This window comes from Octopus bimaculoides, chromosome 2 (assembly GCF_046866305.1).
Source record: "Octopus bimaculoides isolate indiv1 chromosome 2, ASM4686630v1, whole genome shotgun sequence".
NCBI lineage: Eukaryota > Metazoa > Mollusca > Cephalopoda > Octopoda > Octopodidae > Octopus > Octopus bimaculoides.
The window spans coordinates 169,692,341-169,715,284 of NC_142929.1; the positions used below are offsets into that span (position 1 = coordinate 169,692,341).

The 22,944-nt window shown below is 35.6% G+C and overlaps 1 protein-coding gene across 1 annotated transcript in view; it reads left to right on the forward strand.

The window, feature by feature from the left end:
• The window catches only part of LOC106869337 (heat shock 70 kDa protein 12A), a 273,476-nt gene extending 250,691 nt beyond the window's left edge, over positions 1–22,785 (forward strand). The window contains exons 7-9 of the mRNA XM_052965711.2: positions 809–977; positions 15,450–15,578; positions 21,284–22,785. Of these exons, the coding sequence (XP_052821671.1) occupies positions 809–977; positions 15,450–15,578; positions 21,284–21,756 (771 nt within the window). The 3' untranslated portion in view covers positions 21,757–22,785. The remainder of the gene's footprint in view (positions 1–808; positions 978–15,449; positions 15,579–21,283) is intronic.
• The last annotated feature ends 159 nt before the right edge of the window (positions 22,786–22,944 follow it).

Consider the following 22,944-nt stretch of genomic DNA (forward strand, 5'->3'; position numbering starts at 1 on the left):
AAAACAAAAACAAAAACAAAAAAAACAGAAACAAAGACGGGATGGCTATGGCTTCAATGACTTTGATCAAGGTCTCCTTGAACAATGCAAACCTAGAACGAACAACAACAACAACACCAACAGCAATAACAACAACAACAACAACAGCAACAGTAAAAACCAATACTTTCACTTTCTAGCCATACATACACACGTGCACTGACATACACTTAAGTGGATGTACAGAAGATACATACGCAGTAACCTACATAACAGAATGGATGTCTGTCGAAATTACAAAATAGCAGCAATAAAATAGTAATCTTTCCATAGAATTCCAACAAATCACTTTAACCATTTTAGAACCGTCTTATTTCCTTTAGAAAATGTCTTAAGAAATATAATAAAAGGAAGATAAATGATCAAAAGACTACAAGAAAATAGATGTTCTTGAGCTCTGCTGGGCTATGATTGAATTTTAGCATCCACTTTTCTTTGCTTCTTCCACTGAATTTTTCTCACTTTTCTCATTTTTTTTTCTTTTTTCTTTCTTTCACTTATTCCCTCAATATTTTTCTTTATTTTAGTTATACATTGTTTACTTTTTATTTCAATCCTTTCTTTCATTTCCTCCTTTCTGGCCCCTCTCTCTCTAACCCACCTTTCTCTTTCGTTACTTTCTTTCTTTCTTTCTTTCTTCTAATTTTTCATGTTTTATACAACTGCAGTGCTGTCCACTCTCTCACAGACAACCACAGCAATCTCACCCTCTGTCTATCATCTAACTCTTTTATTTTGTTGAAATCAGAGTCTCTATGATTTATTGCAGAAAAGCACTGTGGAGAACGCTATCAAGAAATACAACAACCCCAATATTCGTTGGTCAACTCAAGGAATGTTGCGTTTGAGTACTGAGGAAATGCAACGTTTGTTTAAACCGACACTAACACGAATTAGTGAGGCGATTGGAAATATTCTTAACAATCCTGATGCTCGAGGTAGGTTAAACACTTCAATGTTGCAGTTTGTGTTGTATTACTTTAAGATTTTCCTATTAGTCAACGATGTCAGGCATAGGAAATCTTAAACATCCAAACCTGCGACCTACTTTTTCTGCTTTTCAGCTGGAGCATTTCTCCTAATCGCTAATGTCGTTAATGCCCATGAGAAAAGACATAAACGTGCTGCTTATTCTTTTCTCCATTCTCTTAAAAGAGAAACAGTAAGTAGTCTTTAAGACGCGTTCAGATATAATAATAATAATGATAGTAATAATAATAATAATAATAATAATAATAATAATAATAATAATAATAATAATAATGATAATGATAATAATGATAATGATAATAATAATAATGATAATAATAATAATAATAATAATAATAATAATAATCCAAATATATGGTACCCTAGGCATAACACCTACATGAACTTCTAACTTGTTGTCTCTTGAGGTCTCTGGGTGAGACTTGGATCCAACTTGTACAAATGCAAAACAAAAGTCAAACATAAAATAATAATAATAATAATAATAATAATGATAATAATAATAATAATAATAATAATAATAATAATAATAATAATAATAATAATAATGATAATAATTGAAAAGAGGAAAATTAGTTAAAAGTAGCAATATAACACTAGATAAAGCCAATGAAATAAGAGAACTAGACGAAAGCCAACCATACAAGTATTTAGGAGTCAATGAACTAGATAGGATACAACATACACAAATGAAAGAAAAAATAAAGAAAGAGTACTATAGACGAGTTAGATCAATACTAAAAACAGAGCTCAATGCTAAAAACAAGATAATGGGTATCAACACTTTAGCTGTCCCAGTTATAAGCTACAGCTACAACATCCTTAACTGGACACTAAACGAACTATGTAAAATAGACAGGAAAACAAGAAAAATAATGACAGGATATAGGATGCACCACCCAAAATCTGACATAGAAAGGCTATATATACAACGCACAGAAGGTGGAAGGGGTCTTATACAGCTAGAAAACTATTATAAAATAACCACCATAGGACTGCAAAAATACCTACTCCAGAAGCAAGGGAAACTAATACAAATAGCCACAAAACACGAGCAAAACAAAAAACTGTTTTCAGTATTTAAGGAAGCTGACAAATACAAACAAGAAATCAATCTACCTAACAAATACGAAGAAGAAGAAGAAGAAACAACAAAAGCTATAAAACAAATGAAATCCAAACTAAAACTAGAACAGCAACGGACCATGATAAAACGATGACAAGAAAAGCCCCTACATGGTAAATACTGGGCTAAACTAAATGCAAAAGAAATAGACAGAGAAAAATCCCAGCAATGGCTGAGAAGCTCAGGACTCAAAGCAGAGACTGAAGGATTTTTAATTGCTGCACAAGACCAAAGCCTCCCCACCAGAAATTACCAAAAACACATAATGAAAAGAAATATAACAAGTAACTGTAGAATATGTGGAGATCGACAAGAAACAATAAATCATATTATCTCTGGCTGCCCAGTCCTGGCTAAGAAGGAATATATTCACAGACACGACAGAGCTGGGACATGCAACCTTTAAAATACATCGTACATATTCAAAGAACCTTCTTGGTTTCGTGGTACGGAACGTTCTTCCGGTATTCTTTTCTTTGCTTCAGTCATTTGACATTGGCCATGCTGAAGCATCAGCCTTTAGTCGAAGAGATCAACCCCTAGACATATTCTCTGTAAGCGTGGTGCTTATTCTATCAGTTTCTTCTGCCGGGGACGCAAACACACACACATAAAAATATAATGTATACACACACACACACACACACACACACACACACACACACACGCACACACACACACACACAGATATATATATATATATATATATATATATATATATATATATATAAATTATACAAGAATAAGGGCAGGGAATCGTCAATTAGTAATAGAATTAATAATTAACAATTTGTAGTTTAGAATCAGTAATTCTTTGACTGCTATTTCTAAATTTTCAGTATGTTGGAGAAGCAACTCAATGCTAATCCCTGTATATTTATGATATATATATATATATATATATATATATATATATATATATATATATATATATATATGTGTGTGTGTGTGTGTGTGTGTGTGTAGATATATAAGTAACGGGGTGGGGGAAAGACGAAAGAACTGACAGTCGATCGTTCTAGAACTCCCAGAATAAAAACGTAAACACCTGAAAGACTTACCCTCTGTTCACTACTAATTTTGGCACAAGGCCAGGAATTTTGGGAAGGGATAAGTTGATTACATTGACCCTATGCAGAATTTTGTTGCAACTTTAAGTTAAATTTTCGTTGTTCTTCGAAATATAATCCAATGTTGTATATATAAAGATGAGTGATTTTTTTTTTTACCTGAATCAATAAGGGGATTATTTTGATTTATTATAACGACAAATGATTTCAGAACATTAGAACATCTATCCAATTACACGAGGATAAAAAAAGAAACGTTCATGGAAATTTTTATTGTATACATGTATCATTGCTTGGCCACCTTTAATAACTAAGAGAACATACTAGCCAAAGAGCTGGTAGTCTAAGTGCATAAGTCTTGTTTGTATTTTAAAATCAGTGAAAAGTGAGGAAGCAGGTAAACCTGATGCCCCACACATTTGTCCACAGATTGGTACCACGGTATACAGGGAAGAGAAATAAGAATCTGACAGCTAGCGATATTGAGACTGACATTGGTTCTTGGCTTGTCTTTGCGGCAAGGTACAGCCAACTAAGGACGTGTGTACGCGGAAATAATTTAATTCTCGAAAGTAGTTCACCGGATATGAGTGAATATTTTACTGTAAAGGACAACTGTCTGAAGCTTCTAATGTTAATTCACTGTAATTTGTTTACATTTACAGTCTGTTATGTGTTAACTGCTGTCGATGTAGAGCTGCAATTCTTTTGTTTCAAGACAGGGGTTTACCTTATTTTTGAAAATACATAACGGTTTCAAAAAAAAAAAAAAACAACAAAAAACAAAAAGAAAAAATAAACAAAGCAAAAAAAAAAAAAGCCTCTCATACATGCCATCAAACCATAACCATATATATTAGCATAATTTTAGTCTACAGAAATTTTTCTTTTCCAAGATTACAAAAAAAAAAAAAAATATCCAATGCAGTCGATAATAGTTTATCCGAAATTTCTGGGACGGATAGTGTTTCGGATTTCGGAAAGATTGTATGATTGCATCGATGAAATGGAATACCTTCAGCATGAGATCTAAGTTTAAACATATTGTTCATTTGCATTTCATAACAGAGCATATACATAAACTATCAAAATAGCTTTATGCAAATTCAGTTTAATAGTTTAACTTCGGGAATGTCATACTATTTCTCTAAAACAAATTCACCTTTTATACTTACAGTTCAGGTTGTCACCTACATAAAGCTGCTACACGTCACTTTCCTTTTTCACGCTTTCGTTTTATGTTCACACTACAATAATTCATCTCAATATTTTTCTGACCGACTGTTGTGACTAGGAAACTCCGACCAGTAGCGGAGGCGTTTACCAGCTTTCTTCTTGTAGATATGAAAAATTTTACCATGCGTATTGACCATTTGTTCGTTTGTAACTAAAACTGTGTGTGTGTGTGTGTATGTGTGTGTGTGTGTGTGTGTGTATACTTATGCATGTATGTATGTCATTATTTAGTTTTATTTCAAGATTTCTGGCCAATAGAGTAAAAGACGATTTCTAACCTAGATCCAAGGTTCCTTCATTGGAATTTCAACATCAAACACAGGGTATTTTTGTTTGTATGTATGTCTACGTGTAGATTTGCCTGTTTTGTTTAATGTATGTCTTCTCATGCATGTACTTGCATACCTAGACATGCTCATATAAAACTTCTGGAAAGTTTTACAGATTTTTACAGTTCCAGTGATTGGATTGGATCTGTAGTCTTCGAATCAGCTTTCTCCATTCTGGTTTTGAGAAACCTAATTTCTCAAGATTGATATTTAGGCAGTGTGTTACATATCCCAGTGCCCCACTAATTACACGTATGAATTGCAGGTATGTATGTATGTATGTATGTATTGGCAAAGAAAAAAAAATGGAAGATACAGAGAAAAATGTGTAAAATAATATTGGAAAATAAAGGTAGTGGATAGCTGCGAAAAATAAAGATGTGGCAGTTTACTTACGAGCCGTATTAGAATTCAGTAGGATGATAGAGCTTTCCGTTCAGTTTCTTTTTTATCCTGTGAAAACAGACAGCATCAGTATTAACACCACCATCACCGCCGCCTCCGAATCACCACCACCACCACCACCACCACCTCTTTTTACTTCTACAACAGTAGCAACAACAATGACAACAACAACAAATACTACTACTACTACTACTACTACTACTACTACTTGTCAAGCGGACATTCAAAAGTAATTTGGAGCGCAGACTCTTGCGTGACGAATTGAACATATAACGAGTGTGTGTGTGTGTGTGTGTGTGTGTGTGTAGCGTAAAAATGATGGAAAACAAGAGACAGAAAAAAAAATCAAGAAAGAATGGATAAGATTCACAGTTTATTAATATTTTTTGCTGGAGGCTGTGCTCCATTTTGGGAGACGTGGTTAATAGATGGACACATGTGAGAGGTAGTGGTGACAGCAAATAATAGCAAGCGAAGAGAACATGAAAGCAGTCAAACAAATCGATTCATAATGAACTTGTACATACATACTCATACGGACACACAAAGACACTTACACATATACAGGTATACACCCGTACATACTCAGACATTTGAATATGTTCTGAAACGTATACACATACGAGGGGGTGCTGAAAAGTCCGTGGTTCTGGTTAAAAGAAAGTAGAGGAGGATTAGTTAGTTCTGAATTATTCAACATATTCCCCTCTGAAATTTACGCACTTATTGCAGCGGTCCTTCAGTTTTTCTAAGCCCTGTAAAAGAACTCAGAAGTTCAGGCCTTTCACGACATTACAGCGCTCACTCGTATGTGCGTGCGTTGGGGAATATTTGTGTGTGTATGTGCGTGTGTGTGTGTGCTTGTGTGTGTGTTATATTTATAAATATGTGTACGTGTGTTTACTTGTGTGCGACTGCTCGCGTATGAATATGAGTGTGTGTCTGCGTGCGGTAACTATGCATATATGAACAATACAGAATATATCTTAGTTGGAACAAGGGACTAATTCGATAAAAGTCCTCTACAATTAAGTTTGCTGGAACTATGACCAATAACAAAGTGAATAAAATAAGCTGTAAGAATGGATTTCGAATCTTTCATAGAAGGAAAATATGGATATATATTCTCCTGATATCAACTTTCGGCAACATCAGGATATTTCGAGACGTGTTTTTCATCAGCCAGTGTTGATAAAAAGATAGTTTCATTCTGCTTCACAACAAATAGAAGTCGGTTACGAGGGGTTAATATTTAAACCGACCTGCAGCAAACTAAGGCAATGATGAAAAGGCTGTAATGTAGAACCAAAAATTAATATATTAGCCAGATAGAGAGAATAAATCTAGTGTTCCACCGGGAAATGTATTAATTTTAGTACACTAAAAATATCCGGGAGCTATTTAACTTAGCACTAGACACACACGAACAATGCATAACGCATCTTAATTTGACTTAACCAGACATTCATATCCCGAGTATGCTCTACAGATTATAAATCTAACGGGCGTTGAGAACAATGTTTCGGAGAATGAAGTAAACGGAAAAAGTGGAAATTAGAGTATAGCAACGATAATATGAATGTATTTATCATTAGGCGTGGCTGTGTGGTAAGAAGTTTGCTTTCCATTCACCTTGTTCCGAGTTCAGTCCCACTTACGCAACTGTCATCTGCTATAGCCTCAGGCCGACCAATGCCTTGTGAATGGATTTGGTAGACGGAATCTCAAAAAAGCCCGTCATAGACACACCCACACACATACATATGTGTGTGTGTGTGTGTGTGTGTTTGTCTTCCCCCACTGTATGACAACAGGTGTTAGTGTATTTACGCCACCGTAACTTAGCGGTTCAGCAAAAGAGTTTGAGCTATTAAGTAGCAGACTTTAAGAAAATAAATTAGTACTGGAGTCGATTCATTCGACTAAAATTGTTCAAGGCTGTGGTCCAGCATGGGCGCAATCCAATGATTGGAACAAGTAAAAGATAACGATTCGTATGCAGTAAGAACGAAAGGTTAAAATGTTTGTTTCGCAATCACGAGGTCCGAGGTTTGAGCCTTATGCACGCTGTCTTGAGTAAGTGTTTGTTTACCTTAACCTTGGCTAGGTCCAAGCATTATGAATGAAACTCCGTTGTTGGAAAGGATTTAGAAGCCCAACGGAACGATTGTACCAGTAAATCAAAGTCGAGTCATTTTACACAGTATCGTGTCATACCGACACTTCCCGATAACTACGTTTAGGTAGGCGTGATTGTGGAGAGTTAAACTACATACAAATTCAATGAGCAGGTACAGATCGAACAACTGAGCATTAAGTTTTCTAACGGTTAGGGTGCTTCCTTATGGTCTTAAGGAGGTGGATTCAATTCTGGGACGAGCGAGGCTATATGTCCTTGAGATAGTTCATTTTACATTGCTTCAGTTGACTCCACTGAAATTGGGTACCAGTCAAATGCTGTTGCAACTCCCCCTTTCCAACAATAACATCCTCGACTTTCGTTGGGTTAACGATCAGAGGATAGTTCGAGTTTATATCCGTGCATATATAGACGTCAAAAACAATTAGCGAATGTACGCCACCGGCTACCAAGTCACATTTATAAGGTTTATACCCTGCTTTCTATAAGACAGTACTCAGCTGGTATGCTCCGTACACTTAACATAAAAATACAAAAATATAACGATATGTCTTTTTTCTACCTCCGACGAGATTCAACTTTATAATGATTTAATTATTTTAATTAATTTCTAAAGTTTGAATCGAAACAGCTGTCAGAGATTATGTCTATTTTTGTAATTAACAAATAATTATTAATTGCTTTATCTCTATTTTCTTATTTTTCTTATATATATATATATATATATATATATATATATATATATATATATATATATACATATTTACACACTCACACACACACGTACAAACAGATTTATGCGCTAATAATTCGAATGGAATCGACGTGACTAATATTAGAAAAAAAAAGAAACGGAATTACTTTATATCTCGAGTGTGTACTTATGTTTTTGTGTCCACGATCTGGAAGACGTCTAGGTGTTCTTATAACACATCATATGTCCAAGAGGAGAGCTTTTTTTCATACTTTGTCCACTTTTATCACTCACTTTCTCTTTATCTATCTATCTATCTATCTATCTATCTATCTATCTATCTATCTATCTATCTATCTATCTATCTCTTACTTCCAATTTTATCTCTGTGAAAAACTTATGATTGAAGAATCTTTTGATCATTGAGTCTCCGTTGTCTCACAATTAATTACATTTTATCATTGACTTCAGATATTCCTAATTCTTATCTTTAAGCTAAAGATATACCCTTCCATACTTCATTATACATACATGCATACATACATACATGCATACATACATACATACATACGTATATACATTTATAAGAGTGAGTGAGAGTGAAAGAGAGATATATATCTATATCTATGTATGTGTGTGTGTGTAATATTTATGTATCTTTATGCGCATACCTATGAAAAATATATACGCATATATATATATATATTTGTATATATATATATATATATATAATTGTATGTATATATTTGTATATATATGTTTGTATGTATATATATATATATATATATATATATATATATATATATATATATATATATATATATATATATATATATATATATATATATATATGTATATATATAGGCGCAGGTATGGCTCTGTGCTAAGAAGTTTGCTTTTCAACCATATGGTTCTGGTTCAGCTCCACCGTGTGGAACATTGGGTGTGTGCCTTCTAGACTAGCCTCGATTCGACCAAAGCCTTCTGGGTAGATTTGGTAGACGGAAACTGAAAGAAGCCCGTCGTATATATATATATATATATATATATATATATATATATATATCATCATCATCATCATCATCGTTTAACGTCCGCTTTCCATGCTAGCATGGGTTGGACGATTTGACTGAGGACTGGTGAAACCGGATGGCAACACCAGGCTCCAGTCTGATTTGGCAGAGTTTCTACAGCTGGATGCCCTTCCTAACGCCAACCACTCAGAGAGTGTAGTGGGTGCTTTTACGTGTCACCCGCACGAAAACGGCCACGCTCGAAATGGTGTCTTTTATGTGCCACCCGCACAAGCCAGTCCAGGGGCACTGGCAACGATCTCGCTCGAAAATCCTACAGGAGCCAGTCAGGCGGTACTGGCAACGGCCACGCTCAAAATGGTGCATCTCATGTGCCACCCGCACAAGAACCAGTCCAGGGGCACTGGCAACGATCTTACTTGGCTTGCCGGGTCTTCTCACGCACAGCCCATTTCCAAAGGTCTCGGTCCGTAGTCATCGCCTCGGTGAGGCCCAATGTACGAAGGTCTTGCCTCACCACCTCAGCCCAGGTCTTCCTGGGCCTACCTCTTCCACGGGTTCCCTCAACTGTTAGGGTGTGGCACTTTTTCACGCAGCTATCCTCCTCCATTCTCACCACATGTCCATACCAGCGCAATCGTCTCTCTTGCACGCCACAACTGATGCTTCTAATGTTCAGCTTTTCTCTCAAGATACTTACACTCTGACGGGTATTCACATTGACATTACACATCCAACGGAGCATACTGGCTTCATTCCTTGCGAGCTTACGTATGTCCTCAGCAGTTACAGCCCATGTTTCACTGCCATGTAGCATGGTTGTTCGTACGCATGCGTCATACAGTCTGCCTTTTACTCTGAGTGAGAGTCCCTTTGTCGCCATGTATCTATGTGTGTGTGTCTTCGTGTCAGTGTTTGTCTCCCACTACCGCTTGTCAACCGGTGTTGGTGTGTTCACGCCTTTATAATCTAGCAGTTCGGCTAAAGAAACCGATAGAATAAGCACCACCAGGCTTAACAAAAAATAAGTCATGGGATCGATTCATTCGACTAAAACAATTCTTCAAGGCGGCGCCCCAGCATGGCCTCAGTCTAATTGAAAAAAGTAAAAGGTATATCTATCTATCTATCTATCTATCTATCTATCTATCTATCTATCTATCTATCTATCTGTCTGTCTGTCTGTCTGTCTGTCTGTCGTAAGAATGACATTAACCTGCATCCGTGATGAGACTTCGATTTCTGGTGTTGTGGAAAGCATGGAGTCATTCATTAATTACCTTTAATCTCTCGGATCCGTTCTGGCTCTGTCAGTATCCCGTATGCAGGTTAAACAGATTCCACAGTGCTATAGAGAAGGATCTCCGTATCTTTTGACAAAGCTGTGGGAAAGGCAGCTCTTAGAAGAGAAAGATACTCTGACACAAAACTTGCAGTCAAAATAGTCCCAGTTACCTTGCAATGTTTGTCACTGGAACCAAAGCGGCGAACTGGCAGAAACGTCAGCACGTCGGGCGAAATGCGTAGCGGTATTTCGTCTGTCTTTACGTACCAAGTTCAAACTCCGCCGAGGTCGACTTTACCTTTCATCCTTTCGGGGGTCAATGAATGCCAGTTGCACACTGGGGTCGATCTAATCGACTGGCCCCCTCCCTCAAAATTTCGGGTCTTGTGCCTACAGTAGAAAAGAATGTTTGTCACTGGAAACTAGTATGACGACCGAGAGAGTACAAAAGTGTTGTACAAGCATATGTCACTTAAACCTAATGAAGTACTATCGTTTTATTTCTTCACCCCTTTTGTATTGATTAAAGCGCCATGTCGATGTAAAAGTCATATCCACGCACATATCCACCACAATAATCAAACGGAATGTGAGAAGGCTATCATCTGACAAAATGAAGAAATCATCGTCATCACCATCTATATTCCTAGTATATATATATATACACACACACATACACATACACACACACACACACACACACACATATATATATATATATATATATATATATATATATATATATATATAATGATAATAATATTAGGGATAAAAATCCAAATTTACAGGGAAAAATTCAATTTAATTTACTGATTTAGTATATATATATATATATATATATATATATATATATATATATATATAGAGAGAGAGAGAGAGAGAGAGAGAAATTTGAAAAGACAACACGAAACCGGTTATTTCTCAAAATACAATGTTTATATACCAAAAAGATTTTATAACATTTTTCTGACATAATTTAAATATATACTTTAACCATGTAACACAAGCCTTCTGTGGTTTTTTCACTTTTATTATCTTTTATACATCCAACCACGTGCTTTCACATACCAACTTGCTCACCGATATATATATATATATATATATATATATATATATATATATGTGTGTGTGTGTGTGTGTGTATGTGTATGTGTGTGTGTGTGTGAGTATATATATGTATATATATATCTTTTATTGTGTATATTTTTTGTACTTGTTTCAGTCATTTGACTGCGGCCATGCTGGAGCACCGTCTTAAAGGGTTTTAGTCGAAGAAATCGACCCCAGGACTTATTCTTTGTAAGCCTGGAACATGTTCTATCGGTCTCTTTTGTCGAACTGGTAGGCTACAGGAACATATGCACACCAGCATCAATTGTCAAGGGATGGGGGGGGGGGACAGACAGACAGACAGACAGACACACACACACACACACACACACACACACACACACACACGATGGGCTGCTTTCCTTTTCCGTCTACCAAATCCATTCACAAGACATTGGTCAGCCCGAGGCTAGAGTAGAATACACTTGCCCGAAGTGCCACGTAGTGGGACTGAACTCGGAACCTTGTGGCCGGGAAAGTAAGCTTCTTACCACACAGCCACGCCTATACTCCAAGTGTAAGAGATTTATAAAGAACTCGATGAAGTAAGCAATACTCTCGCTCAGAGTATTGATGCAATATCTGATGTTTAAATTTCTGTAGCAAATAAAGATTTGTCCGTTTTTAGCGAAATCAAAATTAGTACGGCTTGGCACTTAATTTTACCCGACTCACGTGCATTTCTAATGTGAATATACTGTGATCTCATATATATGCGCATGAATATTGTTCTAAATATACATATGATACATACATCATATTTACAAATATATTCACTTTGTTGTCGGCATATTATGTACATGTGTATGAATATGGACTTAATATATTTACATCAGAAGCATACGTGAATCGGGTAAAAATAGATTTTGCCTGGCTATAAGCATTTTGATATGCTTTGCTTAGGTCTTATTTTAATGTGCTAAATAGATTTAAATATCAGACGCATATACATACTTATAATACACATATACAGTGGAGATTAAAAGATCTATTTAGCATTGATACATACAAACAGGCTAAAAACCGAAGTAGGTCGAGTTTCGTATTCTATGTCTCATTTGTCCCTCTCTATCTCTTCCACTCTCCTACTCTCGATTTCTTTCCTACAGCCTTCATTCACACTCCACGGTATTCATTAACCTTTCCTAGCTTCAGTTAATCATTTGAGAGCCACGGATCAATGATCTTCGGATAAATAGTCTAATGCTCTCCCATTCATGCGACTAGCCGTTCGGACCATTCCAATATATTTAGATAGGTATTTCCGGAAAATTGATTAGGTTTGCCATTATATCGTGCCATTTTAAGGTTACTGAATATTCTCTCATCTCTTAATAATGACATTTTATATTAAAGAAGGTATTTACGAGAAAATATTCAAACAAAATAACGAATGTAGTATTTTAAATATTTAAAAATAAAACTGTAATAAAATAAATATTAAAAATCTTTTGAACGCCTGGTGTCCTGGAGATGATATTTATTTTATCACTTTTAGATAAATTATGATGAGATTAAAAGTTGGAATTTTAAATCAAAGTGTAACAAACAAGATGCACAGAATATACACATTTAGTATTTTTTCTTCTCATTACAAAGATCTTAAATATTTTCTAGTCATAGGTAGCCGTGCATAGTACCATATCATTCCTATTTGAAATCATCTGCATGTCGTAAATGTCAGTAAATAGATTGCACTAAACAAGGTGGCAAGCTGGCAGAATCGTTAGCAACCCGGCCAAAATGCTAGGCCGCATTTCGTCTGGCTCTTTGACTTTTCCTTTCCTCATTTTTCGGTTGAAGTAATCGATTTACCTCTCTCTCGGAATTGTTGGCTTTGTGGGAAAAAAAATGAAGCGAAACCAACTAGAATACACTAAATTAAACATTTATGGAATGTATATATCTTTTTTTTCTCCTTTTTCTGCAGAGATCGTATTAAAGATCTATGCAGAAAATTGAGAAATAGATAAATAGATAGATAGAGAGATAGATAGATAGAAAGAGAGATAGAAAGAGAGATAGAGCGAGAGAGAAGTTCTGCATGCAAATAAATTATTTCCTTTGTGGAAAACTTCATAAATGTTTACAATAACTGTCTTGACTTCATTACAAACGAATTTCACAAGCTATTTGGGGTGTCTTCATTCTGGGCGCAGATTCCAGAATAGAGGGAATTTTGAATCTCCTCTCGTTCTCTATTTGTTCCTCTCTCTCTACGTATATGTATATTTACATATATATGTGTATGCATGTATATGTGTGTGTGTGTGTGTGTTTGTGCACGAGCGCGTGTAGTGAGAGTATGTATCTCCCGACTGATCATAAACTAAATTTGTAATTGTTTCCAATAAATAACTTTCTTATTTATGGTAAGAATAGGTGAGGACATCATTGACATCTTACAGAAAACTGTGTTTAAAGCATAAGTGAAATACTATTCGACATTAAAAAAAGATGAATTGTAACGCCTACCATATTATATCTTTTGGTATTTTTTACTTGGTTATTTTTTTCATATCCCTTCGATTAAAAAAAAAAATGTTTGCAGCAATAAGATCTGGCAAATAATTTACGCAAACATTTTGGCAAATAATTTAGTGAGTCATTGATTAAAACGATTATTTGCATAATTTCATAGATTTCAAATTATCAGCCAACAGATGTCAAGAAAAATAATTCTTTTAATTGTGATGCGTCTGAAATGAAAACCTTTGAATTCGTAACTTTAAACTTCACACACTGTTTTCTTTTGTGTTACAGTACCGTTTCATAGTGTTCTGTTTTTATTTTTTTCCTCTATTTTTCCCAGTTTGCTAATTTACTTTTTGCTAATTCCATTTTCATACATTATTTAAAAATTCTTTTACTTATTTTTCTCTTTTCGTATTTCGCTTTGACTGTTACTGCGAACCACACGTATAATCACATTCATAAATATTGATATTGACTTTGCAACACCTACCAATTTAACTCTGCAATCTGGTCAATACGTGTCTTTATTGAGATTGAGTCCGTAACGGAGCAGAATATCTGCCTACGAATTTCCTTGCAGACTTTAATCTGGAGATGTACATGCTGGACCTTTACCAATCAGTCTTACTGACCTGAAAGATCTTACTGGGAATATGGTGTACTTATCTTACCCCTCAATGACTTACATACAAAACCGAGGCATTAAAACATTTCTTTCCATATATGCAAACTCAAAGGTTGTGAGCTGGCAGAATCCTTAGCACATCAGGTATGTGCACACACACACACACACACACACACACACACACACACACACACACACACACACACACGCACACAGACACACAGACACACAGACACAGACACAGACACAGACACAGACACACAGACACACACACAGACACAGACACATACACACACACACACACACACACACACATACACACACAAACACACACACAAACACACACGGTATGTGTATACGAATGCTGTCACTAGGAAACGAGTGTGACTTGGTGCAAGTCGCTGATCGATGATTGCTTTTCGATGCCCGTGTAATCAGGAGCAAACATGCACAAGTTATCGACCCACTCATCTTTGACCAAACAGAACATAGACGATATGACAGCCAATAGAAGAGAGGGCTTCCCAAACACTTGGTTGGTGCTCATTTTCAGTTCAACAGATTGAAGGAACACGCTGTCCGATCGAATTCACTACTTATGACCGTGAGGGCAACACACTAATCAGTAAGCCACGTGCATTCATATATATATATATATATATATATATATATATATATATATATATATATATATATATATATATATATGTGTGTGTGTGTACATGTGTGTATGTACGTGAGTGTGTGTGTATGTGCGTGCATGTGAGTGTGTGCACATACACATACATTTGCACACGCACACATACTTGTAAATGTATTTGTCAACATACACACACGCATATTTAATTGATGAATAATTTAATGATTGTTTTTCTATTTTTTTTTTTTCAGATTTGAAATACTTATTCTTGGTTGGAGGATTTGCAGAATCACACATGCTGCAACATTTTATAAGGCGGGAATTTGGAGATATACTGAAAGTAATTATTCCTCAAGGTGTTGGCATGTCTATATTGAAAGGTAAAATAATCAAAATATTTTTGCTATATTTACTTCAGAATTAAATCTTTGTGCATCGTGCATTTATCAGTGTCACTAAATTTATATCACTTAAGAGTTAAAGACTGAGTTACAATGTGATAGTGCGAGGTGTTATCAAATGGCAGTAACGTATCTTCTAAATCAAGCTCGTCAGCTTAAACAAAGGACACTTTCGACTCTAGTCGTTGATGCACTCAAAAATGATTGGGTTCATACGAATTGAAAAATTATTTTAGCCGAATGCCAGCAAACTTTCTCAGATACTATCTCAGATATTATTCAAAGTAGAGTACCATAGATATATTCTATGCTAGACAATTCTCGAATAAACTTCATGATTGATCATCTCAGAGACTCGACAAAAAATATTTTAGAATATACTCTATAACTGAGCATCTTGGCTATTCTTGACGATTGACTATTTCAGCTATACAGCGTAACACAAACACTCACTATAACAGACCATTTAGATGTACACCACAATAAATTACCGTAGATACACTCTACTTGGACCATCACGGATAGGCCATGCAATAGACTTAAATACATCCATTATTATAGTCCATTACATATGCATCTCAGAGTACTTGTGTCAAGCATACTCCACAATAGACCAGCACGGATAAACCCACAACTGACATTCATAGATAGACCCCACAATAGACCATCAGTATCGTAGATAGTTACAAATACTCCCACAAATATGACACCGCAGATAGATTTTGCAATAGATCCCAGAATAGACCTTCAGAAACAGACCTCATATTACACCATCAGAAATACATCTCACTAGCAATCATAACGAAGATATGCCCACAAAAATGGTAATTCCATAATAGACCATCACAAGTAGACTCTATAATAGATCATTACAAATATATTCCATCACAGATATACACATAATAGAACATCTTAGACATATTCCACAAACCATCTAGGATACACTCCACAATAGAAACATTGTGTTGCAATGCAAGGCTGAGGCACTCTGATAATCTCATTTTTTATTTTGTGTGCTCAGTATTATTATGTAAGTCAACTCATTTCAGTAATACACTCTGCAAGTTACTCTCACTTATAAAGTGTTGAACTGATAGTTAAACTAACATCCGGCAGTTACAGTGCTGAGATTAATGATAGCGGCGAATCGTCCGAGACTCGTGCTACTTCTATATAACTCAGTAGGTTTGACAATTGGTTTACTGATTGGATCAGCCATAGACGCTATGCTGTATAAAATTCACCACCTGTCGATATCTGATAAAGCTAGCTTATCATGCTATTCTCTCTGCACCTCCGGAGTACTGTGTTTTATTGGCAAGGTACACAACGAAACAACGTTCAGATGAAAACGGCTTCAGTTAGGGTTAGTTTTCTGTAACAGTAATTATTTAATGGTCTGTCCAATCTATGGCCAAACTGTATAGTTTCTAGTATTCATCCTTCACAACCATAATTTAATCTGCAATTCATATTTTGGTTTATGCACCATTTTTCAACTTCAAGGCATTCTCTAATCTAAATTTTCCCTTTGTTCTGTCAGTAATGAGCTTTAACATCATAAAGCAACTCATCAGACATTACAAGCAATATCTCATTCTATCCACTTCTAACCTGTATTATTCCATCCGTTACTGTGTGTTCTATCTGACTGCTGACTTTAAACTCCGAAAATTGAAGCTCTATGTGTAATCAGCCTATGCTTTCTTGCTTCTCATGATAAATTAACTATTAGAAATAGATAGGCGCTTACAGGCGTCTACGCACGCACGCACGCACACACACACACACACACACGCACACTCACACACACACACACACACACACACACACACACACACACACACACACAGAGGCATAAACGCGTGCGCACACACACATACATACGGAACCCACTTAACATGCTCACATACAAGTAGTTGATCAGTTATACAATTAGAAATAACACACACACACACGCGCGCGCGCGCGCATAAACGCGCACGCACACACACACATACGGAACCCACTTCCATTAAACATGCGCACATACAAGCAGTTGATCATTTATACAATTAGAAATAACACACACACACACACACACACACACACACACACACACACACAGAAACATACGCATACGTACTGATACGTATAACTAGACAAACCTACAAACCCAATCACACGTAACACACATTGCTGCATATAAACAAGCATATACACAGCCAATCACTTACATGCTGATACACATGTCACTATTGAAAATAAACCATTCACTCTAATTCAAATTACTTAATTTGTGTGTTTCATGAAATCAAATTGTTGTTAGCTGGAATTGAACTAATCCAGTTGCCCTTATAATCAACAACATTCACCTCCCATGACAATTAATTTTGCTAATTGAGTATTATGCCTAATTTAAGCAACGATGACCGTCATCACAGTCAACATAAAACTACTACCGCAGTTATATACTACATCTACTATAACAGCTAAAACATTAGGTTCTGCCATTATGATATAACAATTCACACAGCTACCAATAACGACAAATGCGACAATAACAATTTCTATCATCAACGCTATTATCAACAACAATTGTGACAATGTAAAACAACGTAAGAAATCAACATAAGTTTCCAAAAACTATCAGCATCATCATGCTGGTTAGCTGAGGGGCTACACCAGACTCCAGTCTCATTTGGAATGGTTTCTACAGCTGGATGCCCTCCCTAACTAACGCAAACCACCCCGGGAGTGTAATGGGTGCTTTTACGTGCCACCGGCACGGGTGCCAGTTGCATGACACCAATATCTGCCACGACTACGATTTCATACGGCTTGAACGGTCTTCTTCTCAAGCACGACATAATGCCAAAGATCTCGGTCATTGTCATTGCCTCTGTGAGGCGCAACGCTCAAAGAGAGCTTTTTACATTCCACCGGCCTCTGTTAGACTCAAAGTTGAAAGACCTTGCTTCACCACTTCGCCCCAGGTCTTCCTGGGTCTACCCCTTCCACAGGTTTCCTGCACAGTTGGAGATCGGTACTTCTTTACACATCTGTCCTCGTCCATATGCATCCCATGACCGTACGGTCTGGTGTTAACAACTGGAGTACTAATACATTTATATCAGAGTGTATTACACTAAATATCCGCTTTTAGAATTTTATTTCATATAACGATCATATAACATACAAGTTTTTTATATTATGTATAAAATTCTCGAATGAAGAGAAATTAGCAATTATCTATTATTTTGGATGTCTACTGTGTCTTTGGTATGATGTAATTACTTTAGCTTCTGATGAAATCACTGACCAAACAAGTGAGTCTTTCAGAAAATTATATTTAATTGAACTCAATTATTTCCATAAATATGTGTGTGTGTTTGTAGCGATTAAATAGCTTACTTCGCAAAAAAATGTTTCGGTTGCAGGCTCACTGAGAAGTGTCTTTAGCAAGTGAAGTATTTTCTGTGCAGAGGGAAACCGAATGGAAAATTTACGACGCTCACACACACGCTCACACAGACGCTCACACACACACACACACACACACACACACACACACACACACACACACACACACGCACGCACACACACACACGTTCACGCGCGCGCGCATACACATAAGGCGAGTTGGTATAGTCATTATCGCGCTGGATACAATTATTCGCAGTATTTTTCTGACATCCTGCGCTCAGAGTTCACACGCCGAAGTCAACTTCTGATCTAATCCCTTCAAGATCGATAAACAGGTGCGAACCTAGGGTCAATAAATTGGGAACAATTTCAGGATAGAGCAAGATACCTTGCATTCTCTATGCCAGAGTTTTGCATTCTGAGAGCATGTGTTGGCCATATGGCGGTAGCTTTTCTGTGAATAGCATCGATAGTATGGAAAAGGGAGATTTATAAGTATAGCCAATCTTTCTCTTAAAACGTTTGCTCCAAGCCTGCGCGTACAGGTACAGATACATGGTCAACCTTGACCGACGGAGGTTCTGCCTGTTTGTCTGTCTCTTGTATACACATACACACACACATATAATATACACTTACACTCATATATTTATATATATATATATAATACACACATACACACAAATGCACACATGCACATATACATATGTGTGTGTATGAATACGAATATATATATATATATATAATTTTATATATATATATATAACTTTTATCTTTTTACTTGTTTCAGTCATTAGTCTGCGGCCATGCTGGGGCTCTGCATTGGAGAAGATTTAGTCGAATGAATCTACCAGTACTTTTTTAAAGCCTGGTACCTATGCTATCAGTTCTTTTGCCGAACCGCTATGTTACGGGGACGTAAACACATCAAAGACTGTTGTCAAGCGATGGTGGGGGACAAATACAGACAGAAAGACACACACACGCGCACACACACGCACGCTCTGAAATACACAAAAGAATAAAAAAAATTGAATGCCTAAATCACGTATTTAAGAAATAAAAAATAACACGTTGTAATTAAATCCCATAGATGAGCGGCAGTGCAGATGGTGATCAGAGCATTTATGAATAAATTTTATGAACTCACATAATAGAATCACACCCAACAATGTCAAATGCGTACGAAAAAGAAAACCTCGTAAAAAACCCTCATCCAAATTAACATTAAAGGCACAGCTTATTTTAGTTGTGATTAAGTACTGCGAGCGAAAGACAAAGATAGTCTCTCCGTTGAACGACATTAAAACGTTATATAAGTGCATATTGATATTATGGGGAATAACCATCTAAAATGCAACCCAAAACACAATATCTGGAATCGAAAGTTATCTAATTATCTAGAATATTCATAGAATATTCCAGAGGGTTATGTTACTCAGAGGAAATGTTATTTCGTTTCTGTAATCTGATTCTCAATTTTCTCCATTTTTCGTATTACATATTTCCCAATTTCCCCCTTAATATGAAAATAAATAACTTTTTCATATCAGTCTTTAAATATTTGTCTTCTTATTTTCGTGAAAACCATGATTTCCATGATACTTTGCTGAAAATAAACGTATATTTGTTTTGCTCAAGTTCTTACTTTTCTCTTCATACCCTTAGATAGTTTGCTTCCAGTTTGTACCTGATGTTTTCTAAATTCTAGTGATGCGCTTCCAGTTTCTCCTTGGATTATATAACAAATGTTTTTCCTCATGTTATATTATAGTATAAAGTAAACATATTTAAGCAACTAAGTGAAACGCATGCATACACAATTTCATAAAATATTTGCATACAGGTATACACACACACACACACACACACACACACACACACACAATATGGAAACATATTTATATTTATATAATGAAATACATAGACACACACACATATTCTGCGCGTGTCTGTATGCATATATGTTTTTGCGTAGGTAAATATATATGATTACTGGAAGGTAGAAAGATTAGATATGGAATACAATGACATTAACTTTACGTTAATACTTCTCGTCCAATGACAATTTTTCGAACGACTCTAGAATCTATGAGATTCGAAATCTTACAATATGACAGAGCAAAGTAATTATTGAGACAAGGAATTATTATTTTAGGATAGCACGACTCCTTTTATTTGTTGAGCTGCCAGGAAAAGAGAACATATTTTCTGTTAGCTTGTGAGTAGGAAACATATACTTTCATCTTTTCACTAAACTATTGTTGTTTGTGTTTCAGGAGCAGTTCTATATGGACAAAATCCGTCGGTGATAAGCGTGCGGCGGTCACGACTTACTTACGGTGTTGGAGTCCTTAATCGCTACGATGAGAAGAAACACCCGAAAGAGAAACTGTTTTCTAAAGACGGAATGGATTGGTGTTCAGACGTTTTCGATAAATTCGTTGTGATTAATCAACCGTTGAAGGCAGGAGAAACAGTAATCAGAAGTTACACCCCAGCAAAAATTGATCAGAAACTCAGCATCATAAATATCTACGCATCAGACGATGAAGATGTAAAATTCATCACGGATGCCAGCGTTCGCAAATGTGGTACCTTGTCGCTTGATTTGTCCACCGAGGTACCTATCACACCGTCACGGCGAGAGATTAAAACAATCATGTCGTTTGGCGATACGGAAATTAGAATGGCCGCTATTGATGTCATTACTGGTAAATCGGTCAAAGCGTTTATCGATTTCCTCGACTGAATGAAAATAAAAAAGAATTAATAAATCAATGAACAATGAAAGAAAGTCAATGAAGCAATCAGTTATTCAATGTATCTAAGAAGTGATCGTTAAAAATTCTGTAATATTAACTAGACATTTATGATGTATCATATATATATGTATATATATATATATATACACACATACATACATATATATGTGTGTATTTATGTATTCTGGTACACACATACATATCTACTACATATATTAAACACAGGCACAAGAGCATATATAAGCGTACTATATACGTTCATCTAGATCAGATATTAAAAACATTGAAATACAGAAGAAAAGTGCATATACCCGTTGTTAGCTCATGAATATACAAACACTCAAAGAAACATCTTTACAGTTATAGAAAACACATATACACGTACACTCACAACACTTACACACTTGCTAATATACATCTTATCAAAATACTACGCTGCAAACTAAAAGAATATAGTTGAGACAAGGCTTTCAGTGTTATATTAATAGAACGTTGACCATTTAATTAAAACATGTCTGTGTAAATTTGATTTGAAGTTTACCGTTCTATTATACATAAAGCAACTGTCATCAGATATTATTTTCAACCCTTTTCCACTACAGAAAATATACTGTAGATTTTCTTTTTGTTCTTTTTCATGTCTTCTCATTTTATTTGAGGTAAGAGTTTTCGCAGGCAATTTCAGATTTGCAAAATCGATGCAGTATTTTTTTCTTTACAATGATTAATATTCCATATATTTAACAGTTTTTGCACCATAAGTTTTTGCTGAATATTAAATGAATTATATATATTCTCGCTCTGTGTAGTTAAAATTAATTGAATAATATTTGAAGAGTTGATCAAACGAAATCTGTGAGATAACAATAGCGATAATAAAATATAGAAGACAATAATAGCAATAATGTTGATGATGATAATAAGAATTCTGTGAATTATAATATTGATGCAAATAACAATAATAACAATAATAATTATAATGACATGAGTAATAAAAATAATGATAATAAAATAAACTGGCAACATTTTTCTCATTTGTCAAATAAATATACTATGTACAAATATAAGTGGAAATAAATAATTACTTTTAATTTAAACACAAAGGCAGAAAATTTGAGGTGCAGGGCAAACCGATTCCATCGACTGCAGTACATGAGCGGCACTTTATTTTATCG